The 12,016-nt window shown below is 35.1% G+C and overlaps 1 protein-coding gene across 5 annotated transcripts in view; it reads left to right on the forward strand.

Moving 5' to 3' along the window:
• The window catches only part of PLA2G4A (phospholipase A2 group IVA), a 159,332-nt gene that overhangs the window by 115,491 nt on the left and 31,825 nt on the right, over positions 1–12,016 (forward strand). For 4 of the 5 annotated variants that reach the window (XM_059904193.1, XM_059904212.1, XM_059904202.1 and 1 more), the window contains 4 exons: positions 3,323–3,460; positions 3,549–3,641; positions 6,488–6,559; positions 11,296–11,538. In XM_059904193.1, coding sequence (XP_059760176.1) covers positions 3,323–3,460; positions 3,549–3,641; positions 6,488–6,559; positions 11,296–11,538 — 546 coding nt within the window. The remainder of the gene's footprint in view (positions 1–3,322; positions 3,461–3,548; positions 3,642–6,487; positions 6,560–11,295; positions 11,539–12,016) is intronic. The other variant, XM_059904228.1, reaches the window with a different exon arrangement.

Here is a 12,016-nt window from a genome sequence, read left to right on the forward strand (position 1 = left end):
TTCAAGAAAAAAAAGTTAAAATATTATTTGAATTATATTATAAAAAGTCAAAGACCAAAATTACCTTACAGAAGTTTTATCAACTTTACTTCAACAATACCAGAGAATGTTTATATCTTCCCTCTCAGAAAAGTTTTAAACACTTTCCCCTTTTGAAGACTTTAAACACATAAATATTAGTTGTTTAAATGGTTACATATTTTTGGTTCCTCCACTTCACTACATTTCTAGCAGGATTTCAAACTTTCATTTTAAAGTTTCCATTGGTCAGTAAATTGCATTTACTGAGCATAATTTATAGACTTAACATCATGTTAAGTTCTTTAACAGACACTATAGTAGTAAAAATATAGTACTTCCTCAAGAAGTCTATAGTCTCATTAACGAGACAAAAATAAAACATGAAAAATTAGTAGACCATACACATAGAATACTACTATCTTTTAGAGTATATAGAACTGACATAAATTGTAAGACATTAGAGATTTAGTATAGTCATAAGAAAGACTTCTTGAGGGTGATGGAACTCAGATTTAAGTTGAACTTGGAAAGATCTATCAATTGGGAGTGAAAAGTCAACTTTGTGTGAACAGTATAAGAAAATGTTCAGAAGGGAAGCCAAAGGTATATTTTGGGGAGCAGTAAAGAGACACTAGCCTTGGTCTCATGCGTGAACTGGTGAAGAGTAGTGGTATATTTGGGAAAACCATTAGTGCCAAGTTATAGAAAGCTTTGAATTCCAGACAGAAATGTTTTTATTCAGTTATGATAATGGGAAGTACTTAATGATTTTTGGTAGGGCAATAAAATTATTTAAATAGTGTTTTTGAAAAAAAGTATTTTGGTGATTCATATGGGTAGATTGGTAAGAAGGAAACCAGAAGCAGTGATATTACTGTGTTTCTTTAAATAAGGTCCTGAAACTAGGGAGAAACTGATAAGGAAAGAGAGGAGAAGATGGATGTGAAAAGCTTAAAGGTTGCCAGTGAAATGTGTGATGGATGGATTCGATGTAAGTGGGTTTAAGAGTGATTTCAGTTAAGAAAAATTTTTTTTTCTGGGCGGTGGTAGCGTGGTTTACAGAAACAGGTAAGCTAGACTGGGAAGCAAGGTGATGAGCTCCTTTCCAGGCAAGTGTAGCAGGGTATGATGACAGCATACTCAAGCGTACAACAAGAAGATGGAAATGAGTAGATGGAGGCTCAGGAGAGAGGTTCAGGTTTGAAATGTAGGAATCAGCAGCAGAGAAATAGTAGTCAAAGTACCGTAGTGAGTTCTTCAGTGAGGATTAGAGAGCAAATCTACCTCTTGAGAATGTCTCTCATTACTGTGTATACAAACCACAACATTAATCAAGAAGAGATTGCTAGAGAAGTAGGAACCAGGAGGTCTTTACGCTTTAGTACCCTGGAGAGGGGTGTTAAATTCAGAGATAAGAAATTACTCACAGTGATATAGAAATTTTCCTAATGGCCTCTGATTCATTGCTAGTCATGTCTCACTAACTCCATGTAAGTCATTATAAAACACACCACTTTGTCATGAAGGGTATATGCACCATTTGGCTTTGATGTGAAATGAATTATAATGTGTTCTCATCACAATTGTGATTTTATAATTTGTTTCACAAAAGTAGAATGTTCTAACCTATACTATTGAGTAAATAATAAATATATGCATATCCACAATTCCTTTTCCAAAACTTTGAGGACAGATGTTTTAAAATTCAGAATATTTTAGATTTTGAAGTTAAAAAATATACTATGTATTACATAATACCCCACTGGGATCTTATAATCAAATAGAGTGATTTCTCCAGTGGAATGTATTGATATTCACATTCCATGGGATATCTAAAGATTAAGCCTCACATCTTTTCAAGACTGGTTTTTCTGCTAAATTAGTTCAGGTCAGGTTTTACTACCAAATGAATAGCAAAAAACTTGTGGGTTTTGGAGTTATTTGGATTTTGGATTGTTGGATAAAGAGTTATAGACATGCAATAATTTTAGAAAGGGGAAAACTGAAAAAAAAATAAAGGCAGACAGAGAGTTTGGGGTTAGGCAGGGGTGCATGGTAGTGGGACTCCATAGAAGATGGTCAACAAAGACTTTGAACTAAAGTTAGGAAGGAGCAAGCCTTATGGTTACAGAAGGGAATCGCAAGCATAAGGGCTGTGAGATAGGAATGAGCTTGGTCTCTTGGAGGAACATTAAGAAGGTGTGTGGCTGAAGTGGAATAAGTAAGACAAAATGTGATAGGAGATTGGTTAAGATATGTAGTCAGACAAGGAGCATGGGCCAGACCATCATGAGGACTTCTCGGCCATGTTTTTATTTTCAGTGTAATGGGAAGCCATTGGAAAGCTTTCAGCTGGCACTGGTGTGGTGTGATTTATATTTTTAAAAATCCATCTGGCTACAGGATATCAACAAGATAGTAGGGGAATAGAGAAAGTCTTAAGAGGCTATTGTGGAGATCCAGGAGAGAGTATGGCAGCTTGTACCAGTATGGTCATGGTGAACAAATGGATAAGTAGCCCGCTTCTAACCACATCTGATGATGGAGCCTACAGACTTGATTTTTTGTATTTGAGATATAAGAGAAAGAGGACCATCAAGAATAATTCTAAAGTATGGATAGTGGTATGAATATATGAAAAGTAGTACCATTTACCAAACAGGGGAAGACAAAGATTGGCAAGGAAATGGGAGTCGAAAACCAGGAATTCTTTTTGGATAGATTAAGATTCAGATAATTATTAGGCATAGTTATAGCCACAGGAATACATGAAATATAATAGTGGCTACTATTTATTGAGTGATTAGAATGTGCTATGTCCTCTTCTAAGTTCTTTAAGTTTCTTAACTCGTTAGATCTTCACAACAATTCTACAAACTATCTACTGATTTTATTCACATTTTACAGATTAAGGAAATAAAACACAGAGAATACAAGTAATCTACACAAAATTGCACAGATTTTAAACATCTGAGCCAGCAGTTTTAAAACTGAGTCTAAAGTTTTCCCTTCTTTAGAATTAAGATGGACTTTATAAAAGATGTGTGAGTTTTTAAATGCGAAAAGGTATTCAATTTGTGCAAATTAAGGGCTCCTTTGTGTTCTCATTTTATTCATCGGTAAGCTTTCCCCTCCCAACTTCTCCTATACAATGCCATATGCATAATAGGCATTTGGTTAATTTTTTAAAAATATTTTAAATAAATGAATGAGAATAATCATGACAATGTTGAAGTAATCTTTGTGCACATCTCCGTAGTATTTCCCTATTAATGGATTGCATTTTTTAAAATGATTTCAGATTGGGTTGAATTTAGTCCATATGAGATTGGCATGGCTAAATATGGTACTTTTATGGCTCCTGACTTATTTGGAAGTAAATTTTTTATGGGAACAGTTGTAAAGAAATATGAAGAAAACCCCTTGCATTTCTTAATGGGTAAGTGATAAAAATCTACCATGAGTTTGTTTGACTGTTTTAAATCCTGGTGCATTCTAAGTTATTCTCTGTTTTTGCTTTATTTTAGGTGTCTGGGGGAGTGCCTTTTCTATATTGTTCAACAGAGTGTTGGGAGTTTCTGGCTCACAAAGTAAAGGTTCCACAATGGAAGAAGAACTAGGTATTGTAAAAACATGCTTACATTGATAATAATTACACTATATTGGTAAATTTCATTAACACATATGTTGAGAGAAAATTAAATCATCATAAAGATTGTAATTGTTCTAAAGTAGGCTAGGCTAAGTTGTGGTGTTCAGTAGATTAGATGTATTCAATGCATGTGCATCTTACAAAATTTTCAATTTACAGTGGGTTTATTGGGACATAACCCCATTGTAATTTGAGGAAGATCTGTACTCCTTTCATCAGTAAGGGTAGCTTTTTGAAGAATAGATTCAACAACAATTGAATGCAGTATAACACTTAAATTCATGCTTGTCAGTTCATTTACCTCTTAAATACTACCTCACTTCTCACAGCTTATTCATACCAAAAAAGAAGGAAAAAATGTTTCAAATCACATTTAATAAATTAACACCAATGATTTTCTTTAAATCTAACTCACTAGCCCACAATAAATTAAAAATAATATTTACAAAGCTTGAAAAAGTAGATGAACTCAATTGAGGACCAGCAGTATTCATTTGTTATGATATTTATACCATAGAAACATATGTTTTCTTTAATGAATAAATTTGATTTAAAGTAAATGAAACAAAACATGCATTCAGTATCTCCTAAATGTCTTGCCATCTGTAGCTCAATCAACACTAAATTTTTCATGGCTATTTTGACTGGCGGTGGGATGGAGCAGGGAGATGCTAAATTTGAATTTGGGGCCAGCCTAGCTGAGGCTGGGGAGAAGGGTCCTGTAGATTATCAGCACACTACCTACCTACTACCTCTTCTCCGTGTGTGAAATATCACACATTTATTTGAGGACAGAGTTAACAGAACAGCATAAATGACTTTCTCAACAATCAATTTATCTGAAGAATACTAGCATGTAAAAAACTTACTGTAGGATTTTTCTGACAAGCCATCCTTAGTTATTGCAGACAGACAGTTTATTTAATTAAACTTTATATGCAAAACAAAAATATAATTGTACTTTAATTAATGCACTACAAATTGGCTTATAAGTAGTATGATCACTCTTCCTGTGAGAATTGATTTTAGATATGTGATATTGATATTAAGTGCAGTAACTTGCTATAGTCCTTAATATTTGGGGGTAGTTCTTAGTAAATAATGGAGAAGTGATCTTATGATTGCAATAGAGCCAAAGATTTTAATATAAAAATAAAAACAACCAAAAAGGCACTTTGTCCTTGAACTTGCTCCTGTCCTCCGAGCATCACTCAGTGAATAAGCAGCCAAGGCTGGTGGAACTTTTGAGTGTTCTCTGACCTTAACTACAGAGCCACATGCTCTTAAGGGTAACTGAAAGGCAAAGTGCATAATGCTGAAAAGCTCTGACTTGATTTATTTGAATGAACATTATATCCCAGAAGAATAACCTGTTCTCAACTCTAACTTTGTGGGAATAACTAACTCTCCTCTAAGATGTGAAGAGTTCAGAAAAAAAGAAGAGAAAAAGAATAGAAGTACCACCTCTTATGAGGCTTGCTTCTCTGTGTTCTTCTATGTTAAATAATCCAGATAAACCCAGGGTTTGCTGCTTTTTCCTTCTAAGGCAGGAAGAGAATAGGACTGAAATAACACATCTGAAGGTGGATGAGACAATGGCTGACAGCCAAGGAAAAGGAGAATGTTTATACTCAATAGTCTTGAATATTCTTTGTTGTGAGACACCCCCTTTGAGACCAGTGGTTTGGCAGCTTATTTACTTTCTCTGTGTGTCAGACTTAAGGGGAATATTGTGTCCTTGAGAACCACCGGCCAGCAGGATGCGTGTTACCTCAGATTAGGTAAGGGTTTCCAGAAATGAGACCAGAGTGGTGGCTGAGGGGAATCTGAGGACTCCTGGTGACCCTTTCATCCACTGGCCGACTAAAGTCTACCTCTTAAAGTGGTGTTCAAAGGTGGTTTTTGTTTTGTTTTCCTCTCTTTCAAAGAAACACTTTAAGGTAAATTGGAGCATAATATGGGGAAACCAAATGTTATACCTATATTTCTCTCAGTTTAAAAGCCCAAAGGGCTCTCTATTACTGAAAGTTATCAATTTGGAGTCAGTTTCTTAGGATTAAAAAAAAACAATTCTATTGACTAACAGAAGGAAAAAAAATCACTCTACAGATAAAGATTTCATGTACATGTCCAAAAAATGTTTGATTTTTCTACAAATGTTGATTATAAAATGGTTTGTGTGCTCCATAATTTGAGTGCTTCTTACTTGAAAAAAGACAAGTTATGCTAGATTTTATTCTTGTTTTTGTTTTACGGATTTATGGTTTCTATTTTAGTTTTTATAACTGCTCTCTTAATATGTTCCGAGGAAGCATAAACTGATACCAAAACAGACATTTCAAAGGACAATATTCAGTATTATTAAAATCAAAAGATATATTAGTAGCTTCATTCATTTTGATGAAACAATTTTGTGGCCCCCTTGTAAATTTTGGCTTTACCCTGTATTGACCTTCATAAACATCATTTCAACATATTTAATTGAAGAAAAAATTTTTTGATATAATAAGAATTATATAATCAAGTTATTCTTTCTGTCAGAATTAAGATAAACAAATAAAAATTCTCCCCTTTAAAATCATATATAAATAATTCTAAACTAATTTTTCATACCCTGGGAAATTTTGCTTTCAAATGAGAAATTTGAAAATACTAGTAAAGCTAAGACATTTAGATTTACTAAATTGACCTAGATTTATACCAGTAAATCTAATAGACCTCACTGTGGTTTTGCTACGATTACTTCCTTGCAGTAAATTTCATTGTGAGTCTTGACACCTGAGATTCTTCAATTGTTTCGTTTTCTTTCTGCAGAAAATATTACAGCAAAGCATATTGTGAGTAATGATAGCTCGGATAGTGATGATGAATCACAAGAACCCAAAGGTAAGAGAGCTGGAACCTCCTCTGGCAGAAGTGGATTAAGAAAGGACATGAATGTTTTGTCTGATTTTCTCACTCAAGATGCTAATGGTAGTCTCTGCTTAAGGCATTGAGTTATAGAATGGTAGCTTTCAATTCAGAGCAAGAATTAATGTCATATATGTAATAAAATATGCAACACAAGTATCCCTTATTTCATTTCTTTTAAATACCTCAAAAATATTATCAGTTGAACAGAGAACAAACTGAGATGGTAGAAATACCAAATTCTGTGTTAAGTCTGATTAGAGCACCAGGCTTCTCAACATGGAAATTGTGATTTGGGAACATTTTTACATGGCTTTAATAACTAAAATTTAATCTTTTAAAATCTTATTATTAAGTAACCTGTAGAAAATGATGTTCTCACTCCATTCCTGAGCCTTATCCCATTGCCAACATTCTATCTGTCAGGAAGGGATCAGTGATGAAGTGGGGTGGAATTATTGAGAAATTTTTGTTTTGTATATTACTTTGTAGTACAAGTGAGTACTTTTACACCTTAACAAGGCGGTTTTTAGCTTTGTGTGGATCCCGATAGTCAATGGGGAGTCGGGGAAGAGATAAGGCAAGGATCACGGATATTTGTTGCAATTGTTATGTGGTGAAATGGAATGATTTTACATTTTGACACAGCCATTGGTACAAATGTTCCTAATAGCTCAAAAGCCAAAACAAATAAAAAACAAAGAGAAGATTTTATAACAACTGGGTGAACATGTCCTGTTATAGTTTGAATACAATCATCTAGATTTTAAAAGATATTAAATGCTTTCTTGTCCAAAACCTAAAGAACTCCACCAGCCAAGGTATAGATATTGGAAGAGCCTGTTTAATCTTTGCTGAATCAACACTAAAATTAAAGTTCTCTTTTCATAGCTGGGCTGTTATTTTTTAGTTGTTCCGGTCTTTTTTTTTTTATTTTGAATTTCTTTTTAATGAAGCGAGATAGTACAAAGGTGATAAATAGCATATGCCTAGCATTTCTAGAATTAATTATGTATTGATTTGGGGACTATCAAGTAGATGTAATAATGGTTTATCAATTATTAAGTAAATTGCCAAAATGATCAGTACATTTGATCACCTCTGCAGTACTAGCTTGTTATCTTAAGGCTGAGTAGTTCAAGGACCCTCTGAATACGGCTGTTTTTGTTTTATTGCCAGCCTACATTGGAGAATGATATTTAGGATGTTTCTGAGGATTTCTTATTAGCTCTTAATATTCATTTTTTAAAATAGCCTTTATTTATTAGAGTAGTTTTAGACTCACAGCAAAATTGAGCAAAAAGTACAGAGTTCCCATATATTTCCTGCACCCACACACATAGCCTTCACCACTTTCAGCATCTTATACCAGAGTGGTACATTTATTACAATCAATGAACCTGTACTGACACATCATTATCACCCAAAGTCCAAGCTTTAGGATTCACTCTTGGTGTTGTATATTCTACAGGTCTTCACAAATGTATAATGACATGTATCTACGTTTATAGTATCATACAGAGTACTTTCCCTGCCCTAAAATCTTCTGTGCTCTATTTATCCCTCTGCTTTCCACCCCCAGCCCCTGGCAACCACTGATTTTCTTACTGTCTCCATCATTTTGCCTTTCTAGAATGTTATATAGTTGGAATCATACAGTGTGTAGCCTTTTCAGATTGGCTTCTTTCACTTAGTAATATGCATTTAAGTTTCCTCCATGTCTTTTCATGGCTTGATAGCTCATTTCTTTTTAGCACTGAATAACATTTCATTGTCTGGATATACCATAGTTTATCTGGTTACCTACTGAAGAATATCTTGGTGGCTTTCAAATTTTGGCAGTTATGAATAATGCTGCTATAAACATCCATGTTCAGATTTTTGTCTGGATATGTTTTCAACTCCTTTGGGTAAAAAATCAAGAAGCATGATTTCTGTATCATGTGATAACAAAGTTTTGTAAGAAACTTCCAAACTGTCTTGCAAAGTGATTGTTCCATTTTGTGTTTCCACCAGCAAATGTATGAGAGTTCCTGTTGCTCCACATCCTCACCAGCATTCGGTGCTGTCAGTGTTTTGGATTTTGACATTTCTAATACGTGTGTAGTGTCATCTTGGTGTTTTAATCTGCATTTCCTTGATGACATGTGACATGGAACATCTTTTCATATACTTACTTGCCATCTATATGTCTTCTTTGGTGAGGTGACTACTAAGGTCTTTTGCCCATTTTTAAATTGAGATGTTTGTTTTCTTATTGATGAGTTTTAAAAGTTTTTGGATATTTTGGGTAACAGTCCATTATCAGATGTGTCTTTTTTTTTTTTAATTTTGGGGAGGATGAGCAGTTAACAGTTTTGTTAAACAATGTTTTACTTTGAGTAGAATTCTTTTTTTTTTATTGTCTTTTTTTTTAAATTGAAGGGTTAATCAATTCTCTTTTTTTTTTGGCCACCCCACATGGCTTGTGGGATCTCAGTTCCTTGACCAGGGATTGAACACGGGCCATGGCAGTGAAAGCCCAGCATCCTAACTACTAGGCCACCAGGGAGCTCCCCAGATGTGTCTTTTGCAAATATTTTCTCCCAGTCTGTGGCTTGTCTTCTCCTTCTCTTGATGCCCCTTCATTTTTTTTTTTTTTTAAATTTATTTTTATTTATTTATTTTTGGCTGTATTGGGTCTTCGTTTCTGTGCGAGGGCTTTCTCTCTAGTTGCGGCAAGCGGGGGCCACTCTTCATCGCGGTGCACGGGCCTCTCACTATCGTGGCCTCTCTTGTTGCGGAGCACAGGCTCCGGATGCGCAGGCTCAGTAGTTGTGGCTCACGGGCCCAGTTGCTCCGTGGCATGTGGGATCTTCCCAGACCAGGGCTCGAACCCGTGTCCCCTGCATTGGCAGGCAGATTCTCAACCACTGCGCCACCAGGGAAGCCCGCCCCTTCATTTTTAGTCACGTGATTTTGAACAAGGTCTTTAGGCATTTTCAACTTTAGTTTTTTCAAATCTGTGCTGGCGTCATTTTACCTGCGCTCACAGAATTGCTGTAATCATCAAATTAGCAAGTGCATACAAAGGGTTTTAAGCTGTAAAGGGCTAATAAATAGAAATTTACTATTAGAATTATAGCTAATAAGCAATACATATGATTTATCTGTTGACTTTTGGGTTCGTCCCACAAATGATGCCATTTCCAAATACATCATAAGGAAAGTAGATCCACTGCTGGTATAGAAGTGGGATAAATTTAATAATAATAATAATAACAACAACAGTGATGATGAAGAAGAAGAAAAAGAGGAGGGAGCTCCAAACCTTTGGAAAATGATTGAGTGTCTTATTCATATCCTGTGTAACTAAGATATAAATCATTCATTTTAGAGCCTGATTCATTCTATTGAAAGATTTTCTTTGTTATACTTGGCATTAGAAAAATGTGGGAGTAGAAAAGACTGTATATTTGTTTTTTCATGACTAGGCAGTCATCTGCATTGTTTATTGAGAGAAAGATCCCTCCATTTACTGAGCTCAGTTAAGTAATCTTTTGAAGATAAAAATCAATATTTATTATGGTCTTATGTATGTTTAGTTACCATTTATTGAAAATTATGAAGTTTGAACATAGATTCTTTTTTTCTTCTCTCAACACACACACACACACACACACACATACACATATAGATTTATATATGCATATATATTTATATCCAGGGTTCCCAGAAATCTGAACAGAAGGGATTTAGGTAGGGGAGATTGTACTCTACCATACAGTGTTCTTAGATTTGAGTTATGAATGAATAATATTGATGATGAGGATTATGACACTGCTGCTATTACAACTATTTCTACTACCAACTAGTGTTTATTGAGAATTTAACGTGGGCTTAAATTTTTCTAAGAAATTTACATGAATGCATTAACTTAGTTTATCCTCACAACAACCCTATGAGGTTTACTTATGAGGAAATGAAGACTGAGAAGGGTCAACTAACTAGTAAACAGTGGAGAGAGGATTGGAATCAGGGTAGTGTGGTTCTGGAGCCACTGCTCTAAATAACTACACAATATGGCTTCCCAGTAGTAGTGATGAGTGCATAGATTTTAAGGAAAAATCATTGAAAATGGCTTCTTTTGGAAGATTCCTGAATTTTAACACATTTTAAAACACATGTTTAATTTACAGACTTTTAAACCCCAAACTTTATAAGCAAGAATGAAATGACAGTTCAGAGGGCAAATATATGTTGAATCCTTCAGTTGTCTGCTCTCAGTCTGCATGATTTCTGGATGTTTATTAAACAGGACAGGGAAGGAAACTTGGGAAAGGAAGGGGATTAGCTACTGTGGATATTCCCTCTGTGTGTATGTGTGTGTGTGTGTGTGTGTGTGTGTGTGTGTGTGTATGTGTGTGTAGCCAGGGAAAAGAAAGAAAAGAATTTGGGAAAGGGAAAAACAGAAGTTTCTCTGGAAATTAAAGAATAGGCCAAGCAACACTGCCGAGAATACAGCCTTTAGACTGACTACCGGTAAACAGTACAGTAAAAATAAGTTAAGAACAAAAATGATTAACGGAAATATTTACTATAATTTACACAAATGTTTATTGAGTCAAAAGCTGTAGAGCTTCATCATTAATGTTAACATTCCATCGCCCAAAGATCTTTTTCGTTATTATGGATTTTCGGAATCTGTATAATAATCTTTTCTTTTTCCTTAGGCACTGAAAATGAAGAAGCAGAAAGAGAATATCAAAATGATAATCAAGCAAGTTGGGTCCAACGTATGATAATGGCCTTGGTGAGTGACTCAGCTTTGTTTAATACCAGAGAAGGACGAGCTGGGAAGGTGCACAACTTCATGCTGGGCTTGAATCTCAATACATCCTATCCGATGTCTCCTTTGAGAAACTTTACCACCCAGGAGTCCTTGGAGGAAGATGAATTGGATGCAGCTGTAGCAGGTAAGTACACAAAATGTAATCCATGGAAGCTAATTCAGGAGATCTTTCTTCCTTCTCTGGGGAGGAGCATTTTAATTATTAATAGTAATTAATTTACAATCAAATTTTAAAACATGCATTTAATGTATGAAGGGCTCTGAGTTGTTTTTTTGGAAGAAAAAATACATTGGGCAGGAAGTGGCATCGTCATGTCAGCATAAACAGTTTTCATTGAAATATTGAGGGGGACTTTGCTCCTCTCTATATTGGTCAAGGTTCACTCACAACAAACAGGAAACCCTCTCCCTTGTTTAAGCAAAAGAGGTTTAAAGTAGGTGCTTACAAAATTGTTCCAGGGCTTGGAGGAGCAAGCTCCAGGCTGAGCATCTCAGAATGACTCCAAAAACACTTCAGGATCACCCCCACAAACGCTCCCCACAACGGTGCTTGGCAGTAGAAATAGCAGAAACATAGCCTCTGTCTCATTTCCTCCTTCAAA

This window comes from Balaenoptera ricei, chromosome 1 (assembly GCF_028023285.1).
Source record: "Balaenoptera ricei isolate mBalRic1 chromosome 1, mBalRic1.hap2, whole genome shotgun sequence".
In the NCBI taxonomy this organism is placed as follows: Eukaryota; Metazoa; Chordata; class Mammalia; order Artiodactyla; family Balaenopteridae; genus Balaenoptera; species Balaenoptera ricei.